We start from the raw sequence: 23,719 nt of genomic DNA, 5'->3' as shown, positions 1-23,719 counted from the left end.
TACTAAAGACCACTGATAACCCCAATTACGGTTCCTATTGTGCCCAGCCATGTGTGGTTGAGTGTGCTTATGTGTGCTGTGCATGTGAGAATATGCACAACTTACAACTCTCCTAAAATACTTTTTAAGCAATCACATGCGCATTTTCTTTGTCCTTTAACTAAGACCACATGCATTATGATCTGAACCTACGCGCGTAGGAATAAGATCATTCATCAGAAGTCACCAAACAACCTGCTGTCTTCAAGTAATAACCAGCATGCTGTTTCTCTCAATAATGAGACTTGACAGCACAATTCTGTACAATTTAGTCTCTTGGCATGGGAGGGAGAGAGAGATAGAGAGAGAGAGAGAGCGTGTCCTTTTGGCCCATCCTTTTGGCCATTTTCCCAGTCAAACGAGTGCGAGAGGGAGGGCAAAGGCAGCCAGGGCCCCCAGAGAGCCAAGCGCTGTTTAAATGATGTTATCACAATACATTTGTTTCCACTCCATCTGTTTCACTTACACATTCTCTCACTCCTGCTCCTCGTCCCTCGGTCTCCCTCATTATTTTTTTCCCCCTGCTTGTCACCGTTAGCGTTGAGCTGACTGTTTAATGTCATGTGGATATGTGACCACACGTGTGCTCCCTTTTTAGCGTCCGTGTGTGTGTAGTTGCAGGTGTGGCACGAACATGAGGGACTCCATGACCCTTCATCTTCTCACCAACACCCACCACAAGGACACATGCACATGGCCCCACATCATGTAGCGCTTCAGTAAGTTATTGATCAGAGCGTGCCTGCAGTAGTATAGGGACGAGTATGGTCCCAAGGCCAGGACCAGTGTCTGAATGCCTCTTAAATTGGTTTATAGACCAGATAGATGTAATTCACAGATTCTGGTGGTTTGTACGGATATATGCATGATCTTTATATGGGATTGCCTTCATAATCTTACCTTGGTGTATGGCTGCTGTGTTTGGTGTGCGTACCCTAGGGTGTAATATCCGCTTGAGCTTCATTCATTCACTAAAAGGCCACTAAAATGTGTTCTCTTACTGCCTAACTGCCAAAATCCAGATGGTAGAAGATCCTTCTTGCTCCTCAAGAGTTTTGCCTCTCAGACAAGACACAAGTTGTCTCAACAGGGCTGGAAAAAAAATTCCTCTGAGAATAGTTGATAGTGTAAACGTGTAAATGAGTTCAATCAATAGCATTGATGTAATTCTTTAAAGCCCACCAATAGCTCTCTAAATCGAACATAATAGAGTATGAATCAAGTCCAAAATAACCTAAACACTAAACACAGAGGATTCAGTGGATGGAAGTATTTCTTACTATGACATTAATAGAAGACAGACTTGCTGCTGATGTGTGAGTGACTCCTACAAATGTGCTGAATTTGCTTCCTTGCCACATGTGATTAAGAGGGACCCCATCTTTCTCTTTCTCTGTCTCTCTCTCGCTCTCGCTCTCCGTCTCTTCATCGCTTGCCCAGCTTTGTCACTCTTCCTCTCATGCGTTCCCTCTCCCTGTGCTTCTTTGAGTTACAGTAACTTCAGCCATCTGTAAGGCAAAGTCAGGCAGATGGAAGAGGGTGTAGAAGATAAAGAGACAAAGTGAGAGTGTCAGCGTAGCAGACATTACTCACAGAGCCGTCGGCGAGTCAGTGAGCAGATACCATGGTAAACTGGGACAACAGTGGTATTGAATGGGTGTAACTTGCTGTATTTCCACTGGTACCAGTCATGCCATGTTTGGAAATATGACTGAATTTTTTGTCAAATTATTAACTGGGCATATACATGGCACTCAGTAGCGCATCCGTTTTACATAATAGTGAGTGAGAGAGAGCATCACATCTGCAGTGTGTGTTTAGTGGTTCTGCACGAGGGAATTAGCAACATACTGGGCAGAGTGGTTAAATTATATGTGAACCAACGATTGCAAGTTATTTTGTCGTTTGCGTAACGTTGTTGTTTATCTGATTTTTAAAATAACATGCTTCTAGGAACACAACTGTTGCAGCTCCTCACTCCTTCTGTGTGCGCGTGTGAAAGCATGTATGAATGTGTGCATTCATGCCGTCGAGCCTGTGCGTGCGTGCTCTGTGGTCCTTGTGTGCTTGCACGGACCTGAGCTTGCCAACCTGTGGAGATGTGATCCCACAGGGTGCACTCACTGCCAGTGCTTATTAATATCAATGGAACCAGTTGAGCTGCAATGACTGACCTTGGTTATGTTTTAACTAGCCAGTGCTGCCTTTTGTGCAGCTTTGCTATTTTTCGTTTTATTTCAGAACTGATTTGTAATGGCAGTCATGTGACAACCACCTATGAAATTCTAACTTCAGTGTCTATGTGATATTGTAGCTGATTTTAATTCTTTAAGCCGTACAGGACTGTGTTTCTAGCCTTGACCCTGCACCAGATAATTTATCATGAGACCAGAAAACATTTACATTTGCATTTTGCATTGTGACTGAAACATTTATAGATACTGAGACACACACAGCTTGTCTCCTACTGTCCCCTCACAAACTCTGACATTGCCTCAAGGGAGGATTTAACCTTATAGCAGAGCCAGAGAGGGATGAAACTGCCTGAGAGAAGAGGAGAGAAAAAGATAGATAAAGCAGTGCCATGACTGAAATTTCCACTATTTAAACAAATGGAATTATGAGAGAAGGGAAGAAAGTTCTTTTGTTTCTTCATCCTCATTTTTGTGTCACGCCGTTGTGAGTTCCAATGGCTCTTTTGCCGTTGTTGCCACTTTTGAAGATTGAACATGAATTTAAAGAGGAACCCTGTTATTTTCATTGAAATGGTTTGCAAAGGGTGCACACATCTTTGCACATATGTCTGTCACTGCTTACAATTCCTCTGGTTTTCCTGTCATTCTCAAATCAGACAGGTCAATAATGACATCAGTGGAATAATTATTGCACATGTATTGTTTTATTGGGCACCATAGCTGTTTAATATGCTTGATTTTAATGATTAATAGGCCTATTGCTAGTTTTCTTAGGCATTTTTCAACATTGCTAAGCTTTACAATGTGACAGCTGCATACTCACACTTGGGAGCTGCTCGGTACAGACACACTCTTGTACCGATAACTACTGAACAGCACCACTGGTGCCTTTGAGGTTTACATATCCTGTACAAGGGCACCTTGATGGCTGAGAGACAGGAGAGCATCTTGCATCCACCTTCCCTGCCTAGTGTTCCCTACCTGCGCCGAGACTCGCTCACACACTGCTGATGTGGAAATGCACTGTTTAAAGTTTAGTGTTAATGTTTGATAGGTAAACCCACTGTCCTGCCTTCTTTTTTTTTAAATCATTTTGTTTTGGTTAGCATTCTGGCAGGGAGACTTGGCAGCTGTGCGCACATTGTGCCCTTCACAAGTAGGCTGATTATCCGGCACATTAAAATGAGGGAAGAGCTGTTTGACTCTTATAACGGTGGTAATGAAAATGAGAATAAGGCTTGGAAGCAGAACAAATGATAGTTTTGAGAGTTGGGAGTGGTATACAGTAGCATTGCTAAGCTAAGCTAATGAATAATACATGGAAAAAACAACAGTCTGACATATTTTTTTGGCTCTTCAGGAAAACGTTGTTATGTGGCCCCAAGGAAAAAAAAACAGAGCAACAGATCTGGACTCTATTACTATAGAGTGTGTTGTCATGCAGTGCATTATGGTTTAACCGATCATGCCAGCAGCCTCTAGCAGCATGGCTTGTCATTCTGCTTCATGCGTTTCTTCAATGCCATTTCTGGCCTAACCAAACATGTGTAAGTAGAAGTGTAATGGGGATATAGGGACAAATTACAAGCTTCCTGTTGCTGCTATGTATATATGTGGGTGCGTGTAGAGGTGTGTGTGTGTGCATGTGGTTAGATGTGAGTTACTGCAAAAATAAAGGAGGAGATGTTGGAGACAGGTGTGTGTTTGAATCAAAGTGTAATTGTGTGCACTGTGTGGAGTAGTTTAATGGAGGTCTGGGTATGTCTGTGCAGGCAAGGGTGTGAATGTGTGTGTGTGTGTGTGTGTGTGTGTGTGTGTGTGTGTGTGTCAGGTAGTAATTAATAAAGACAGGAACATTGGCTCTCCTGCTGTGCTGACATGCCTACAAGAGACTTGCCACCCGTCCAAACGCTTGCACACACTGGAGATAAAGACAAACTTATTCCAATCAGCTGCACCAGGGCTAAAACTTTCTCAGCCAGTTAAAAAGTCAACTCAGACTTAATTCAGCCAGCCAAGCTTGCTCTTAATTTCAGTGTCCTAATTTTGTACAAGCTTCACCTGAAGGTAGCGATACAGAAAGGGTGCTATGCATTATTGAGTCCCTTCTTTGACTTCATTTCAGTCTAGAAGCACATGTGGATTAATATTGTAGTAGTCTGATAAGGACAGAAAATGAAGGGCTGGAGTAGACAGTGAGAGAATGGGGTGTGTAGATTCAGCACCTTGGTTAAGTACTTTATTCACCTTCTGAACCCTTCACAAAAAAGTTCTAAACAAAGTTGAAGACAAATACCAAAGCCAAGTCAGGGCAAAACCACTTAGTGGGATGTGAACTTGCTGGGTTCAGCACACCCTGCAAACTAACCACTGGACCTGCTGTGTGAGTTCCATACTCACTGCAACAGAAGCAATCAAAATTTTCCAAAGTGAACCAACTGAGAAAAATGTAATAGAAAATTGTGGTACTGAAGTAATGAAACTTCACATTAAAGGGCTTTCTTAAACATAACACTTGTAGTTATACATTTTTTTTATGGATTTTAGGTCTCCGTAGAATACTTAGAGGATAGTAAAGAATTTCATTCAGTGAAAGGCCTAATTTGATAAGATGAAAGATGTCAATGGACAACCAAGTGCTTTCCTGCAGTACACCGTATGTTTGTGTGTCTCACAGATAAAACTGAACATGTGCATGAGTGTTTTATAACCTGGATTCTAAAACAGTTGGGCACTGTGTAAAACATAAATAAAACAGATTATGATCATTTGCTGATCCTTTTTGACTTCTACTCAATTGGAAACAGTAAAAATGAGCATCCTGGAAAGACTCAGTCATTCACAAGCAAGGATGGAGCAAGCTTCACCACTTTGTGAACACATGAACGCATCATTAAACCGTTGTTGGTAAACGCAGTAATTTGGAAATGAATGCATTTTGTGTTTATTTAGGTTTAATGCAGCTTCCCAGCTTTTTTAGCATCGAAGTTGTAACTTTCATAAGTCCTTCTCTCAGTCTTAAACCAAATAAATGATAAAAACCAACCAAAAAAAAAAAAAAAAAAAAAAAAAAACATGTAGGATTTTTATTCCCCCATCAACCAGACAGAAATCCTTTACATACAGATTGCAGCACAGAGGACAGGGTCACAAAGTCACCACTCCCATAACTTCAAAAAAAGAGAGAGAGGAATGGTGAAAAGAAAAGCAAGGTCAAAGGAGGATGTGCGTGCGAGTGTGTGTTTTCTTCTGTCAGTCTCATTTTAGTGTTTAATGTTCAATTTGAATTTGGCAAGAACATTTTAGAATGGCTGTAGTCACTTTTAATAATACTGATAATGATAAAGCACGGTCACTTTTAAACTGAGAAACTGATGTGCAACATAGAACTTGAGCACACTCTGAAGCACAGGGGTGACTGGCGGCGTTTCTCATTAGAACATGTATAAGAACGCAATAATAATAGCTCTATTATGCAGCTTGAAATTGGAAGTGAAGTTTATGTTATATTTTGTGTGGATTTGGGCATTTTAGTCCACACTCAACGAGCTAAGAAGGGGTTCAGTCTGTCCGTCATGTTGCTGTCAGTCACCCTGTATCCCTGAGCCAGAGTGCCTTCTGGCTTATACTTGGGGAGGTGGAACTGACTGCTTTGGTGATTTGGGGCTGGTAGACAGACTGTTGCGAGAGCAGGAGCTGAGTTGGAGCTGTCACAGCAGCTGTACTGGGCCTGGGGTAAAATTTAGGCCACAATAGCACTTTTTTTCCTTTGGTATCTGCTCGGGATCACAGTAGCCTCTGGTGACTTAGAATAAAGCATTTGTGGTAACAATTAATTAAAATAGCTGGAGGTAAATGCATTTTTCCCAGTCGTCTTCTCATCTTGCAGTAGCGTACATGCATGTGTGTATTTAGCAATAAGGAAACAAAGTCATTGTCAAAACTTTAGTTTTAGCCATATTGGAGGCATAGCTCTAGTCCACCACTTTGGTGGAGACCATAATGTCTCACAATTATTGGATAGATTTGCAGATATCTATTTTGCCCAGAGGCTGAATCCTAATTGCTTTGGTGATCCTCTGACCTTTCCTCCAGCGCCACCAGCAGGTCAAAATCTTCACTTACACTGTGAAATATCTCACTTCTACAGCACAGACAGGCCCAACATTTAACACAAACATTCACGGTTCCCAGATAATGAACTCTAATAACTTTGGTGCCCCTCTTACTTTTGTTCTAGTTCCACCATGAGGCTTAACACTTTTCCAAATGTTAGCATGCTTACATGCTAAACAGAGACAGTGAACATGATCTGAGCATTATACGCTGCTTAACATCAGCCTGCTAGCATGCTGAAGCTAAATTATTCACGTTTGCCTCTGGCATGTGGCCTTAATTGGGCATGTTTCCACACATCTTTCTCGTCCCAGTAGGAACTGCATCAGGTTGTCAAACAGAATGAATTCCCTCCATCATGCTCTGACACTTCTGCATTACTTCATGACAATCAGGAAACTCTGCAGAACACAAACTGAGCTTATGTCTGTTGGTGGATGCAGCAGCTGCCTGTTAAACTCAGCACATTCAAAGAAATCTTTAATCCTGTCTCTTAGAAATTACATTACTTTTTTTTCTCATATGAACATGATAGTCACATTTGTTGTCCTTAACTTGTGTGTCCATTTCTGTGAGAGCAATGAAAAACCAGCATGTCTCCTTGTGTCTGGACTTGGCCAACAAAGCTGATTCTCATTCTGATGCTACTAATTCTACTAATTTGTTTGCCCAATTACATTGGGGTAAGAAATGTAAGCACTTCCTTTTTTTTTTCGTCCTCGGGTGAATGAAGCGTTACATTTTTGAACCACCCGAGTGGATGTTGTATTGTGGACACAACTTGATTGCAGTTCGCACATAAAAACTCACTTGAGAACCACTGTGCAAGTCTTAAGTCAAGGCCCAAATCACACTCTGTAATGGAAAAGCTATGTACATTCCACTATCAAGACATTAAGAGAGGCTGTTTAGGTCTGTTTCAGCACTATCAGCATACAATACAGAATGACTAACAGTAAACAGAGAGAGGGAGAAACCTTCACCTTTCTGCAGGGAAATTAGCATCACAAATGGCTGGATCACAACCTATCGCTAATTCTTTTTGTTCTTAGTGTCTCTCTCTCCCTATGTTTCTCTCACTCACATTCACGCCCACTCTGTGTCTCCTCATTCATCTACCGTGCTGCTCTCGGCTTGTTTGTTCCCCTTTCATGAAGCACCTGTGAAACTAGAGTGATCCGCTCGCCATGCCTGCAATTAGAGGTGTGTATTCCGGGAGCCTAACCAATCACGAGGAAATTGATCGCCAGAAAGAAAAGACACACAGAATAAGTGAAGAGGATATCCGGAAGTTCAGGCCATACCCATGTGGTATACCCATGAGCAGGCAATCCAGCTAGAGTACAAATGAGAGAGATCTTTCAGACTGTGTGCCATGCTGACTGGCAGGTGTATATACACAATCACAATTAACATTAAATTATGAAGAACAGAGCAAAACCTCAGATCACTGTGGAATTCTCCCATAATCACTGCCAAAGTCAAGCCCCTCTCTCATTTCCTTCTCTTTCTAAGCCCTCAGTCCTTCTTCTCCCTGTGTTTGTAACAAGGGATCATGTCAGCCCATTAGACCCCTGTTGAAATATGGATGAAGAGATGAGAGGGATGAGGGCTTACAGTTCCCTTCTCAACCAGATCCTCTTCATCCCCATCTCCTCCTTCTGATCTCCGTTATCCTCACTCTTTTCCGTCCGCTCAGAGAGAGTGATGAGTGTTGTTTGTCTACCAGTCAGAGTAAAGCCTGAAAGTCAATACAGTTCACGTATCACACACGTTCTTCCAAGGAATTATTTAACTCATCTGACAATGTGCTGACTCTGCATCTGCGTTTTTCATTGTGTACCATCAGCGTCTCAACAACGAAATATAGTCTTTTCTTTCACCAGATGTTTAATCAAATTAAACAGAATAGGCTAACACGGAGTATTATTCTGGTTGGTGTTATTCAATTACAGTTCTGGTTCTGGTTCGCCTGGTTCATCTCAAGTAAAAATGCCCATTTGCATTTTCTGAAAGAACACAGACCGGCAAATCTTTCAGAACTGACAACACGTATTATGAGCCCATATGGACGTATTTCGGCGCTGACTTCTGCCGCATTCTGTGCCCCCTCAGAAGCTCTGTAAACTACAAACTCCCCCAGAAGACTTCGAACAAGTCAGATTCACCCAGTGTTTGGGTGAAGTGATTTGGATTGTGCTGCTCTTTTTCTCTTTCTGCCTTTGTTGTCGTGAAATGGACAAGTAAGTAATGAAAGGGGCTGAGGAGCAGGTTGAAATAGACAGTTTCAAAGAAAAGATTATATGTTACAGAGATGGCAAATATGTATGTGATCTTCAGGATGGCAGGTTTGCCGGTTTTAAAAGTGTGATTAATGTTTGGGCTCTGTAGCCCACAGATCAACATTTGACTGGTCACTGGGCATTTGAGTGTGGACTGTCTGTTTATATTAGTGTCTGTTCTATCATTCTGTTTTCTGTCTTTTATCCCATCACAGCCACCTAAAGTACAATATGAGCCATTGTGAGGAACAGGAAGGACATGGAACAGACATATACAGCAGCCCTGAACCTGAAGGCTCTCCATGAATGAAATAGTCTACCCTCAAGAACTCAAGGTTTTGTACATCTGAGTGTTTCTCATCACAAGTAAATATGTAATTTCCAATATCCAGAAAGGCTCACTGGACTAGCTTCAGATCCAAAGGTAGCCTGGCTGGTCCAAGTCCAGTAGCACTTAATTTAGCTCTTGTGGATATAATATGATCTGGATGACTGAGAATCTTTGTAGGTTTGTAATTTCCAAGTTTACGACCAGGAAGTTTCATAGACACTGTCGAATAGTGTGCGAGGTTGTGAGTTATTTCACCCCAAATGTAGCTTTTTCGTTCGTCTAGTTTATTGTGATATATTTACCAGTGACTGATGACCACCTGAAATCGACATTTGCAGCCATACAGTATTTCCTGACTTCACACATATGGCATACAGAGGATACACTACTTGTATCCTCCAAATTCGGCCAAAAGCAGGAGGGACAAGCCTGGGACTGATGCATTTGCTGTAGAAATGCAGAATAAGGACGATCCAGCACCTGAACTGGGACACAGGCTTCAAGTTCATCTGTCAACTCCTTCTGTGTCGAAGGTTTTCCACACACTGAGACCAAAGGAAAGGAGCAGTGGGAAGGGTACATACTCGGCTGTAACAGGACTGTCCATCCATTTCATAGCAACAATTTGTGACGCTGATTCGCCCAGTGGAAACCCTCTTCCTGTTTGTCTTTGCTCTGAGTGCTCACGGTGCGAAGGCAAACAGGTGCCTCTGATCTCAAGATACCAGAGAGGAGCTGACAATGTCCGCTGCTCCTCTGACAGTCACTTGCTGTCGTAGTGGCTGTAAGGAGGTGGGAAGTCGGTGGAGAGATCGCGGAGCAGATGGTATCGCCATGTGTGTCCAGTCGAGTTGCTATGAACGACTAAAGGGGTTCAAATAGCTCTTGCATTTGGAGGCACACATGATTGTCCGTGGTGCTTCTTGATGAGCACCAAGCATGTAACAGTTGACAGATAGACTGGTTGTTTTGTTTTTTTGTTTTTTTTTTGGCAAATGCAAGGTTTTTTAGTTGTGACAAGAGATAGAATACATTATAAACAGAGAGAAAGACAGATGGCTGGAGGGAGGTTGAGAGCTGGTGAGGATGGTCGCTTGTCACATCAGAGTCTGACTAGTCCCTGCAGATGTCAGCAGCATAGCCCTGTCATCGTATCTCTTTTTCTTCCCCTCTCTCTCTGTCCTCCTGTTTCCAATACTCTGACCCTGTGTCGAATTCAAACTAATGGCTTGTGAGTACACTGCAGCACCACTAACCCACCAAACTCTCTAGTCTTTATCTATTTCCCTGCTCTTGCTACCTTTATCTTTTTTTCCCTATGCACGCCTCTTTCAAATTCCTTCGCTCACTTCTTTTACCAACATCCATTTTCACCCCTGACTCGCCTCTATACACTCACTTTATATTGGTCTCCCTCTGTCTGTCTTTCACTTTCCTTCTCTCCATCTCACTGAGTCATGCCATTCTATCTTTCTCTCTCTCTCTCTTTCTCTCTCTCTACCTCTCACACACACCAGCACAGAAAGTATTGGCTTATATTTCCCATGGCGTCTGCAATACATTCAGCTTCAGTAGCGGCAGCGATGTACTGGAGCAAGGCACCTGCTGTGCTGAGCTGATATGAGGAGAAAGACAGATACACAGTCACACAAATGCAGGCACACACGCACCACGAGCTTTCAAATGCTCCGGTATGGTTGGAAAATGTAACCATGCCCTGTCTGTAAATGCAGCCACTGCGCATAACCAGAAACTTGTACACAATTACAATATGTTTTACTTTTGCCCACATGGAGAAGTGGCTCTACAAGCAGCACACAAAAAACACATACAGGCTCACAGACATGAATATTGACACACACGGTTTGTGTTGTCTCGGTGGCTGAAGGCAACCCGTCTGCTCCCGTTGCCTTGGTTACAAGCCATAGGCTTGTCTTGAGAGGTGCTCCAGGTCTTTGCTTGCCAGGTCAAGCTGTGCGGTTGGCGCTATATGTGTCCGTCTGTCTCTCTCTCTTTCGGTCTGAGCCGTATGTGTGTGTCTCTGTGTGCATCTGTGTGTTCGTGCATGCGTGGGGCTGCTGTATGTGTGTGCGCAGGTGTGAGTGTGCATGAGTGTGCGTGTGTCTCGCTGCAGCAGAGCGCACGACACATGATGTGACACTTTCACCAGCGCTAAACGAATCATGAGAGCAATTATGAAATTCGATCGCTGTTTCTTGGATTCTGTAATGACACCACTCCTTTACGAAATTGTTGCATAATTGCTTATTGTTCTGCAAAAAATGGCAGACAAAGTGTTTATTATTTGTGTTGGGCCAGGAATACCACTAGTGCTCATACACATTTGAACTGAGGCCTAAAGTCAGTGCCATTAAAATACCCAGTATTTACTGCTGTCAGTCCAGCAGTCCAACACCCGGCCCTCAATGAGACAGTCCTATGCTTATCAGTGAAGCATGCCTTCACTGATTTCACAGAAACAGATAAGAAACCTCCTCATTCGTTTCTGCTGACCGCTAAGCTATAATGCCAGATTAAACCTGACTGTGTACTCCTCTTGTATATCTAAATTGACTAAAAACACAGCCCACATGTCTCCATATTGCTGAGCTTATGCTGACATTGCATAATGTGCAAATTTTCCTTCAGCTGCATGCTTACAGATCAGCCAGTAATGCTTACATTTATCTTTTGGGAATATATACTCAAAACTAATCTTCCATGTCCTTGTGTGTGAGGGAAAGCGAAAATTAAATTAAAGAAAAAATTGATTGGGCTGATTCAATTTCTCAACTTTTATCTTGTTTTGAAGACAAGAGTGATTTAATAAAGAGCATTCTTAAGTTGATAACGGTAAAATTGAATAGAAAAACAGATTTGATTAAACTCTTGCTGTTCATCACTACTCTGCAGTTAATTCATTCATTTCCTATCATTCATTGATACACAATTCACAATTACAGTTGACACCCATCACTTTATTCAGTGAGCTTGCTGTACTTTAGCTCTCTTGTTATGAACTGGCTATTGGAGAACAGCACAGCCACTGACTGTCAAGCCCTCCTTTCAGTTTCAACAGCAACATGGCAGAGAGGAGTGATCAGAGGGACCTAACCGATTATATCCACCAAAAACCTTGCAAAGAAACCCTTCCTTGTCCATCCACAATGATTACTATCACACAGGCTTATTCAAACCGCTGAAAATGAGAGATACAACAAATGACGCAGGGTTATGACGCTTGAAGGATGGCTGAAAGTAGAGAGCTTTGGAGTAGTAAAGTGAAATTGAGCCGTTTTTGTTTTTGTTTTTTTTTAGCAAAATCTTTCTTTAGCAAGCCAATTAATCCTGTAATGCTATCACCTTTATTTTTGTGAACTTCAGAGCAAATCCACTAATGCAATCATACATTAATACACCTCTTTTTTATGTTCTGCATCATTTTTATGTAGCCATCTGTCTTCTCTTTGTCCCTTCTCATCGCTTTTGGCAACATCACTGAGGAAATAATACAGTGTAGAAATGTCCTTACACAGTTTTAGTACACACTCAGCATTGATCACATTAGATCATCACCTTGACTTTACGTTTTGTACTTCATGCTGTACCAGAGTGTGTGTTTCCTTGAATGAGGAAACTTTGTGCTGTGCACTCTGTGCTGAGCCCTGTTTAACCGCACTACAAGATACTCAGGGTACAAAGCAAGTGTCTTTGTAGCCTACTAATTTTTCAAGGTGCTGGAAGGCATATCTATGGTCCTTGGACATTTGGGACCCAATTCTATTCACTACATGACACACACTTTTCAGAAAGCTGTTATATTTTGAGGAAGGTCTTATCTTAAAGACTGCCAACATTGTTATCGAGCAAAGACGGCTTTTTAGTGCGGGGGGAATATGCAAAAATATAATTCCTCAAATTTCAAATAGTGTTTTGAATGGGAGGGGCCGAAAGTATGTAAGCAAACTTTTCTGGGGCTGACAAAGTGAAAGTTACATTTGCTGAGACAAGCACAGCAGCACAAACAGAACATATACAGCAGTTCGCTTGAGGCTTTTAAGATGGTGGTTTACTTATTATTCTAGGTGCTCTGCTGTGCGTATGCTTCTTTGGCTGGAGAGCTTTTGGCCCACTTGTAGGCAGACGGAAGGGCTTTCTTGGGAACATTAAGTACTCTCCAGCATATCCTTCTGTCATCATTAAAGGTTAAATGTGGGTGTTCACACAGATGTTATAGATAGTGAGGGGTATGGACCACCAGTTTCTTGTTTCTCAGCTGTATTTCAGCTAATGACTGGTTAAGTGTGTATTTGAAGATATAGATCAAGCAGGAATCAGCAGCAAATATTGAATTGCACATATGAGAGAGTTGTGGCACACTGTGGAAGGATGGACAGAGAAGAGTTGTGGACCAATAGGGAAGAAGAAATGAGGCCAAGCAGCTAAATGGTCAGACAGAGAAAACCAGCCTGCGAACCACCCAGACAGGCGCACAGATAGACTCATTGATCAACTTTTCCGCAAGATACTGGGAAATAAAATGGGATAAAAAGAGGAATGAGGGCAGAATGAGGTAGGTGGGGAGATCCCTGGCAGTGTGCCTCAGTACTTCATCATGGAGAGGGACGCAGAGAGAAGAGAGTGGCAGGGAGAGAGGCAAGGGCGCAATACAGCAGCTACAGAGTCAAAACAAACGTGACTGTCTGATGCCAAGGACAGTGGGCAGACGCACTCTTTATCAGCTTGAACACTGGTTGACCTGGAGATCACTCCACACTGACGTATTCTTCCTCCAGCAGCTGGGACCCTCCTCACCCTGTAGCTGTCGTAGTGACATGCGCCACAACTATGGATTCTTTTTAAGACAGTGGATTTGAAAACACACCCAACTAGATGGGACAGTGGCTGTCACAAAAAAAAAAAAAAAAAACATGATGGAGAAGGGTGTGTGTGTGTTTGTGTGTGTGACTGTTTTTGTGCATGTTTTATTAGGAACAGGAATACTGAAAGTATTGGATTTCTAAAGCTACACATAGGTGTGTGTGTTCGTGCATGTGTGTGTGTGTGTGTGTGTGTGTTTGCACGCGTGTGTGTATCAGTGAGTGACCTATCATGCTGTGTTCTCATTGGGAGAAGAGACAGGCACAGGCTTCACTGCCACAGTGAGAAGCAGAATGTCATTTTGATTCAGGCTGAATGAGACTGATCCTGAGGGTTTTCACAGGAACACACACACACACACGTACACACACACACACACACACACACACACGTACACACACACACACACACACACACACACATACACATAGACACACACATGCGCATGCCGCCACTGAGGAGGGGAGCTCTGTCGAAAAGCCTCATTGTAAATTACAGAGATCTCATTCAGACATGAGTCATCCTGTTCTTAACAAGCACACACACACACACACGCACACACACACGAACACACAGCTGTTGATTTGGTGCATCCATTTAATAGAGTCATTGCTACATTTTCCATGGATTATATAAATGCCCACACTGAATCACACGTGCCCACCCTGCACACACACAAACCCATTATTTTTACTATTTTACAGCAATGAAAAGAATCATACAGAAATAGAATTTGGGTCTTAAATTATTTACAGGGACAGGAAGCCAACTTATTATGCAGCCAACTTCTGAAGGTCTTTTTCCTGCTCAGACTGAGTGGAGCAGCCTTCATGACATGCACTGTATTATAAACAGTGGACAGAGCGACCATGACGTCACCCGTTGGTTTGTGGACGACTGTTTTAAAGCCCCAAGCTTGGCATTCTGGCTGCCGCCATCCTTTTTTTCGGGGAGGATACACATTGCACACTACGCCTCTATCCTGATTAAATCTGACTGAGAACTCGAGGACAGGCTGTGGTCAATCACAAGGTGGCTATGTCCCTGCTTTATCATCTCTTTTACTCTCAACAGGACCTATATTTTACAAAAAAAACATCATGATGTATTGAAGAAGACTCGAAAGTAGCGATTGAGGCCATAAACTTGCTGGGGAAATGTTCACTGAGGTAATAAATCAAGTAAGAGTGGAGTAATTTCTCATATTCTTACATACAATCAGACTTATTTTTGTAACCAGTGGAGTCACCCCCTTCTGAAAGAATGCAGCTCTAAAGCACTTCCACATTGGCTTCACTTTTTGGACCTGGGAGCCCCTCCCCTGATACTGTGTATTCACATGATAGGAAGAAAAAAATGTAACAAAGCTGAGACCAAATGACACCCAAAGTCCACACCTGATAACTTGTTAGCAGTCTGCATTTAAAAGAACTTTTAAATTCAGTTCAACTCACCCTTTCCGAGAATCATTGTCTGTTGAACTGCAACCAACAATGCCTGTATTTCTCATTTAACTATCATCATTTCATGCTGATTTATATGTGTTTTATTGTTTTTTGTTATACAGTAGTCCAAGAACAAGATTGAAGACACACAAAAAATATATGCTCATAATAATTGTTTTTATTTTCTATATATTTCGCAGTACAAAGGCACAGTGAATGTTGTGGATATGGACATTCCCTGCATCCATTCAAATAATGACATCTGTAGTTGCTGAAATCCTTTTTGCATGTAGGCACAAAGACTTCATGTTGTGCAAAGCGTGTTTTGTTCACATGGGACCTTGCAGTATTTCAAGTTGTAGTCATGTCACATATCAGACTACTACAGCTGGTCCTAAAAATATAAATCTGCCATGCCAACCTGACACATGATGTAGGCCCATCTTTGTCAGGAGTCTGCACATAAAAGGAGGGGAGACCAGGTAAAAGGCAAAAGGTTAAACCTTCAGCATGTGATGGTTAATCTCATCTTTAAGACATTCTAAAATGTTTAGATGCTGCAGTCAGCAAGGAAGGAAGAATTTCCAATGGGACAAAATAAATAAGAAATGCACTCAGGTAATAAATTGGTTTTACACATGCACCAGGGCCCTCCATTTGAACATTCTGATAATTAGAATAATTAGTTTTTCTGAAGATGTTTTCCTACTTAAGGTGTGGAAAATAGGGTCAAACAGTGGCTTCAGTGCTCCACCTTTTTTTCTACTTGAATGCATCACTAAAGCAGACAGAGAGACAAAGACAGAATCAGAGACACAAAGAGAGGATCCTGAATTGTTTTGTCAAAAAGACAGACAGAAAGCTTGATAAAGTTGGAAAGCCCCGAATAGGAAAAAAAAAAGGATGAAAGAGGGGCGCAAGTGTATGACGGAATCTGTATTGACACAGAGGGACAGGCATAAAAATAGGTAGAGACATGAAGAAGAAGAAGAGGGAAGAGATGAGAGGAGGTTAAAGATGGAGAGGAGGCCCTGTCCGCATCCTAAGAGGATTAGACATACAGGAGTGAAAAGAGAAGACACGATGCTGAAGAGACAGAAAGACAGAGACAGACAAATGCAAGCTGAACCTGCTCAGTCACACGTTCACAGTCTCTGGGCGGATGCTTGAGCATTCTACATTCCACAAGTAATAGCTTTAAAAGAACAATCAAATTAAATGCTGCAGCTCAATAACAGCGTGCCTCCTTTCCTTTCTCCTCAAAGCATCCATGGTGTCAGGCTCAGTTAGTGCCCTCCCGACATGATTAGGGAGTGACATGACCAGGCATCAGCCATTGCTCTGGAATCAGCTGGGTGTGAGTCAGCCGCCTGCTGCTTCATTTCCCTGGGGAGGGAAAGGTCCGGGGTCAGTATGACAAAGAAACTGAACTCAAACCAGCGCTGAGTCACTTCACATGTCATCGCAGAGGCTGCTGATACTGTTGGCTTTGATGGGTTGAAGGTGAGGAGTCCACAGGGGTGTGAGGGGTGGTGTTTTGCATGTAATGAATGAGTGTGAAGGAGGCTGCACATTTTCTCCCAGGCTTCTCTGCAAAGGCTTGTATTCTTAAACTCTGAGCTATGAAAGATGGGCGAGAAAGTTCAAAACGGGCACAGGGCACCGGCATTCCTTCTGTCTTTTGTCCCCTGTCTTGTGTTTGCATATAGCTTAGTCCCAAACAAGTCTTCTCCCATGCTTTTTGTATATCTGTGTTTATTTATTTTCTCAGGCAGTCTGTCTTGCTCCTCTTTCCTCTGCAAGTTCATACCATGCTTCTGTTCTTGGCTCTCGCTTTGCTAGCACAGGACCTCAGGGCAGGTTCTTTAGTTGTGCTATGGGAGTGCTACGCGCACACATACACGTTCATTTATACACACGCACACCTGATTGATTTTTCATTGCCTGTCGAGGTATAATACGTCCCAAAGTGTTTGCGTTTGTTTTCGCTGGGAGGGCAAAATTGTCCGTCTTTGCTCTGTCACACCTGGGAATGAATGAAAAGCTGAGAAAAGGGAGAGATGGAAGGGAAAGGGGGCAGAGGCGACAGCTGGGAAAATTGAAACGATATCGAGGGAGAGGAGCTGTAGAAAGGAAAAGAAGGAACACTGTAACCCAAAGGGAGTCAGACCAGGGGTTGGTGGTTAGATGAGGAAGCTAGGAAAGAAAAGGCACAGAGACTTCATCATAATATTTCTTTCCACACATTGTTCTGATATTATTTCTTTCCATTTCACTGTGTTACCCCCAGAGAGCAGTGCTAAAAAGATAGCAGAGACAGTGGAGAGGAGCTAGCAGGATGGAGAGACTGAGGAGCGCGTGTGTGTGTGTGTGTGTGTGTGTGTGTGTGTGTGTGTGTGTGTGTGTGTGTGTGTGTGTGTGTGTGTGTGTGCAGAGGAGAGAGACATGTTGTGACAATGAATAACAAAGACGTCGCACACATAATTCCCTGGACAAAAGGAAATGTGTTGCACGAAGCATCTACGGTAGAAATTTTCTTAAAAGTGCACTTAACATTTCTTTTAAAGATCCTTGAGCTTCAGATCACTTTATTTTTCATTTTTCATTTTTATCTTTTGTTCTTAGATATTCCGTTGAATTAGAAATGAAGTGTGCCCCAGTGCACGGCAGGTTCAGTGAGAGGTTACCCGTTGACATAAGATGAAACACAACTGATCGCTGGCTCTCTCTTCAGTGTTTTTATTCAAGTGTGCACAAAGTTGCACATTTTCTCCAGAATTTTTTTACAGATTTCTGTTTTAAAAGGGAAACAGATAAAATATTCAGAAAAATGTGTTAGCACACTCCACTTAATCACCAGTGACACAATGTATTTTTTCATTCAGAAGATCATAGATAATGTGGACTGGTTTAGCGCGAGGGTATGGAGCAGATGTGTTTATGCAGATCAGGGATGCAGTGTGCAATTTTGCTACTTGTTTTATCATAAAGTCATGCTTTTCATGGCCAGACCACCTCTTATCACAAATGTTAAATGAGCAATATTTAGACACCAATGTTTGTGGCAGAGGTGTTCAAACATTAAAATCACAACCCTTGCACTGTATGTTGGTTGGCTGGCTTTTGCCTTTCTCACTTTGGTATAAATCTTCAATAAATACAGCTTTTGGTAGAATTAATGTAGAGTTTGTATTGAGTTGGATTAATGAATATAAATCATTTCACCCACAGTTACTTGTAAAGTTTGTTAATGCCTTCCCGTTGTGTTAATTTAACATTTGTGACAATTGTCATGTGTGCAGCTCAAGCCTGCGCTGCATGCAGCTGTGTTGCATGCCACACGGAGACACATTTCCCACATCAAACTACGAGTGAGCGTAAGTTCTGTAAGTGCAAAGTTCATAGAACAAAAGACTTAAAGCTTAAAGCTCATTGTATGAATACAGAAAGCAAGACAAAAACGTCTTAAGAGGATGGAGTATAGAACTAAAAGAACATAAGCTGTCAGCTTAAGATACCAAAGAAGTGAAAAGCTGTGAAATACTTTTGAACTGTATGACACACACAGTTCATAATATGAATTTAATATGGGATTTTCCTTTTTTTATTCACGTTTGCATAGCATCAAAATGACATAACTATTACCTTCCATGCAGCTGTGAATGAGGGTGGTGGAGCAGGGTGACAAGGTGAGAAAGAGGAGGTCAGAAGCAAGTTAGCCAGGTTGGAAATGTTAGCCAGTGTTAAATATGCTTGGAAAACAATAGTTTAAGCAAAATAATACATTTTATTTGCACTGGAACTGTTTTTAAATAGTGAATGACATTAAAAGAAAAAAAAAATCTGTGCCCATACTGCTGTGTCATTCACCATTTTAAATAAATACCACAAAAGGTGTCCTGTGCTTTGGCAGACGATAGTATTTATTCTGGCGGGTCTGATTTCATGACTCATGCTTGCCATGTTGCAAAAAATAGCTTGCCTGGAAAAATACTTCTCATCTTCATTTTCATTGATGAATCGCTCACTGGCAGCGTGGCGGCTCCGCGACCTCTTAGCTTGCGTGATGTGTTGCGTACATGCCGTGAATGAGTCAGTTCTGCATAAACTGAAATATGTGATGTGAATCTGTCTGTTTGTTCATACTTAGGTGAACAGAAGAAGAGGTGGCAAGCCAAACATTCTTCAGATGTTGAAAATAGTCCTGTATTGTATAATGCTGTATTTTCAAGAGTCTCAGATTTTATATGGGTGTGGGTGTGGGTTCTTTATTTAAATGTGTGGCAATATATAGATATATTTCTCCAAATATATCATTCAAAATTGTTGTAGAACAAGAGCCTGTGAGACAAAACTGAGAAATGGTGGAAAATAAAATAATGTATAACGTGAAAAGAATGGCATCGTACTTGAAAATGGCCATCAATCTTACGTTGTTTATAAAATGAACCCAAGACTTGTATTTTAATGATAATAGCTAAATACAAATTAACAATATTACTGACTGGATCCTCTCTGACCATCAGGACATACAGCCTTAACCACACTTTCATTTGAAACATCGGCTGTGTTGGTTTATCCACGTTTCAGTTTTCTTCAGTCTCTGCTGGGACACGGGCGACTGTATGCTGCTAACACAGAGACAGCCCACCACCCACTCGCTTTAAGTGGCACTTAAAACAAACGCACCCCATGCGCTGAAGCAGGCTGAAGCCGTCATGGGACAGAGGGGAGGATAGATTAGATTAGTTGGATTTTTAAACCAGGCTCGTAATATTTGCAGATACCTGTTGAATGAGGGGATGAGGAGAGAGGAGTGACTGAGACATGCAGGAGTGCAGCTGATGTAGGGACATCTCTAAACTTAGAATAAGGTAATTTAAGGCATAATCTAAGTTTGTTTTCTCACACTGTTTAAGGGTCATTTACAGCAGTAAAGCAAGTCTAGCAAACTTAATCCATATCATATATATTGTGTTTGACTTGAGACACGTATGTCCATCTGTCCATCCGTTGCTAGACAGGTCCATGTCCCACTCCTTCCTTTATCACCACAGCCCAGCCTGAAGCTTATACAATGTATGTGTGCGGCTGTAAATTTTTCTCCTCAGCTGCTATGCTCCTTAACCCCAGTCCTGTTAATACGTGGTTCGAGAGGATTAGCATCATGGTGATCCTGCTCAACTGTGTGACACTGGGCATGTACCAGCCCTGTGAGAACATCGACTGCACCTCGGACCGCTGCCAGATACTGCAGGTAAGGTAGACCCCTGTGTGTGTGTGTGTGTGTGGTGTGTGTGTAAGAACAGCATGTCAGTGCACTGATGAAGAGATGGAACAAAACAATCAATTATATGACATGAACTCAGAGCAACTCACCACTCTTCTTGCCACTATTCCTCAAGCTGTGATGCAGCCAACAGTGCAGCTAGAATACTTCCCTCCTGGAAGGTTTATGTTTCCTCACACGCTCTGAACGGGGAATTGGGACTTCATTTGTTTTAATATAGTCTTGTGGAGCCGCATGTGATTTTCTCACTTCGTGATGAGAATACACTTGTGGAGACGAGTGCCGGCAGTTGAAATTGCTGTTGATGACCACAAATGCCACAGCCAACAAAGTTTGATCCAGAGGCTGGTACCATTTCGTAGTTCCCGTACCACAGTTGTCCCCAGAAATGTACCGCTGTGCTGCAAATATGGGATGAATTTTAACGTGGTTACTCTGCTCTTATCAAGGTTTGCATACACCAGAAAACAGTGCAATTACTGCTCTAGATGACTTGCCCTGAACTAAAATCTTTGCCTTGCTTTTCATCGCTTGTGGACTTGCTGACCCTCTAACAGGTCATCATTGACAAAAAGAGTAAGAGGTTGAGTTTTATGTTGATTATGATAAGTTGATAAGTTAAAGGACTATTTAATTGTATTTGCTCATGCTAATGTTCTGCTTTTGTTCCTGTTTGTATGCCGCGTAGGGCTAATGTGGGTTATGTGTCGCTAGTATAATTTGCCATCTGGCTGAAGACTCAGTATGTGCCTCTGGTATTGTATTTGCTTTTCATCGAAGGAAATTTGGAAGACTAAATTTCAGGTGTGACAAGGATGACCTAATTCTGCCTCGCATGCTTTTTTAATTTATTTATTTATTTATTGCTTTTAATCTCCATTGACTTTGAAAATCTGTCTCCAGTAACCTGCGCTGAGGTGTCTGCTGTTGTTTGCCACGCTGACCGATTGCACTGCCATATCTCACTTGCCTACAGCACATTAGGGTGGATTATCATATCAAATAAAGCCACCCAGACCAAACTGTAATAGGTTTATTTATGTCGTTGGATTTTCTCTTCATTGTGCAGAGATTTCAAATAAACATTCATTGCAGTTTTAAAACTGCAATGAATCTTCCTGCTTCTCCAGCTCTCTTCCTCCTCCCACCTCTCCGTCCAATACCATCTTTACTCCTCCCTGTGTTCCCATTCCCCCATCCTACACTCTTCCCTCTCTCTCCCTTCCTCCATCCTTTGTCTCTCTAACAAGCACATTGTCTCCCCAGGTAGTGTGAGGGGTCCTGTTCTGGTGGTTGCTAATGGTAACAGGAAGGATTTTGCTGACAGAGCTGAGATTGTTAAAGTGGCCCTCACATGCTTCTCTGGCCCCACTGTGACATGCAGTGTCCCCCACCTCACTTGCAACAGCCACAAACAACGTACAGAACACCATGGGATCTGTTCAGATATGTTTATGTGTTCACAGTGTGGATGGGGCACTTGGGGAGATGTTGATACACCTTGATCAGGAATAGTTTGACTTTTTGGTAAATACCCCTTTTCGCTTACTTCTCACAAGCTAGATGAGCGAGAGATACTCCTCTCATACTTGCTAGCTATATCACCCTGTTTCCAGTCTTTGTACTATGCTAAGCTAACTGGCAATAGCTTAGTATTTGCCTCTTGCCTTCGCATTTAACTCAGACAGAAATCAAATAACTGTATCTCCCAAAATGTTGAATTATTCTTTTAATTAGCCGGAGAATGTATATGACACTGGACTATAACTGCTAATTGAGTTTTTAAATGAGCCCAATCAATATGTATGTCAGTCAAAATAATTACTGCACTTGAAAGCTGCTAAAATTAAATGGCTCATCAGGAAGAAGTTGTCCCCCTGAAAACAACTGGGTTTGTTGTTTATCCCGAGTCACTGAGAGACTGTTTCTTGGAAAACAAATTGCGACTGATGTTTTCTGCAAGTGTTTTTCGCTGCTTTGAGGAGCACAAAGAAGATTCACAGTCAAACATATTAATACCTCAGCACACAGAAGCAGAACTATCTGCACGGCCAGTCACCACTAGCACAAGTGTAATTTGGGTGGTCTGACTGTTCAAGAAATACTGAAGCCTGACATCTTGTGAACAGCTACTCATAATCACAGTATGGCTTTAATTTCATCTGAATGAAAGAGACATGACGTGGGCATGCAAATTAAAAAAAAGTTCGATATTAATAATGGTTTGGGATTTTTTTTTAATGAGTATTTCCAGTTAAAGCCAAGAGGTTAGCAAGTTTAAAGCCAGAAGCTTCCACTGAGGATGAAAACTGGACTCAGTGTTGACTCTGGCCCAATTTAAGTCATGTCTGTATTTGCATAGTCATCTCACCAAAATGCAAAGTTGTTATTCTACCTGAAATGGATTTGGATGGGCTCATTATACCGTCAAAGCAGCACCTGCTCAACCTTTTTAATGGAGCTTCAAATGTTCAGAAAACACTGAGACACTTTGTAGAATGACTGTGTCACCTCCTGTCCCATTTGTCAGTGGGTGCGAAATGAACATTTGTCCTCATTGTGCCTTTGGATTTATACACTGATTGCTCCTGTCATTTACTCATTCCACAAGTAGAGTAAGACACACATGCATATTTTATTTTAAATGGTCCACCATCACCATCCTGATGACCTACTTAAGCACGTCCGCTCCTCCTGCCAAATAAACAGCACGACGACAGCATACGAAGTAGCTTCCACACCGGCTCCTATTTCAAATCATGAAAAGGCCCGTCACAAGACAGCCTCAGCCTCTTTACAATCATGTGAACGATAAAACCCGATAGGCTGACTGAAGAGGAAGCTGGCAGTAGTGACAAATAACTGCGATGAATTCATTCCCCTTTCACTCAGAGCGGCGCGCGACAGGGATCCAACTGGTGCAGCCAATGTCGGATTACATGTGAAGCGTGCAGGCTGCATTATTTATCAAAACATCATTTAAACAGCATGTGAGACTGATCTTCTCATCTTTCCCATTGCATGCTGCCAGCTCTGTGTGCTGACTGTGCATGTGTGTGTGTGTGTGTGTGTGTGTGTGTGTGTGTGTATGTCTGCCAGTGAATGAGCAGAGGAACACACATGTTGGCTTCAGATGCATT

General features: G+C 42.2%; 1 protein-coding gene across 1 annotated transcript in view; it reads left to right on the top strand.

The window, feature by feature from the left end:
* Positions 1-23,719, top strand: part of cacna1ia (calcium voltage-gated channel subunit alpha1 Ia) — a 104,080-nt gene that overhangs the window by 14,636 nt on the left and 65,725 nt on the right. Inside the window, exon 2 of the mRNA XM_041957499.1 lies at positions 20,435-20,546. Within this exon, the coding sequence (XP_041813433.1) occupies positions 20,435-20,546 (112 nt within the window). The remainder of the gene's footprint in view (positions 1-20,434; positions 20,547-23,719) is intronic.

The sequence above is a fragment of the Chelmon rostratus genome, chromosome 17 (assembly GCF_017976325.1).
Source record: "Chelmon rostratus isolate fCheRos1 chromosome 17, fCheRos1.pri, whole genome shotgun sequence".
Classification (NCBI taxonomy): domain Eukaryota; kingdom Metazoa; phylum Chordata; class Actinopteri; order Chaetodontiformes; family Chaetodontidae; genus Chelmon; species Chelmon rostratus.
Note: the sequence above shows the minus strand (reverse complement) of the source record. Positions and strands in the feature narration are given on the sequence as shown.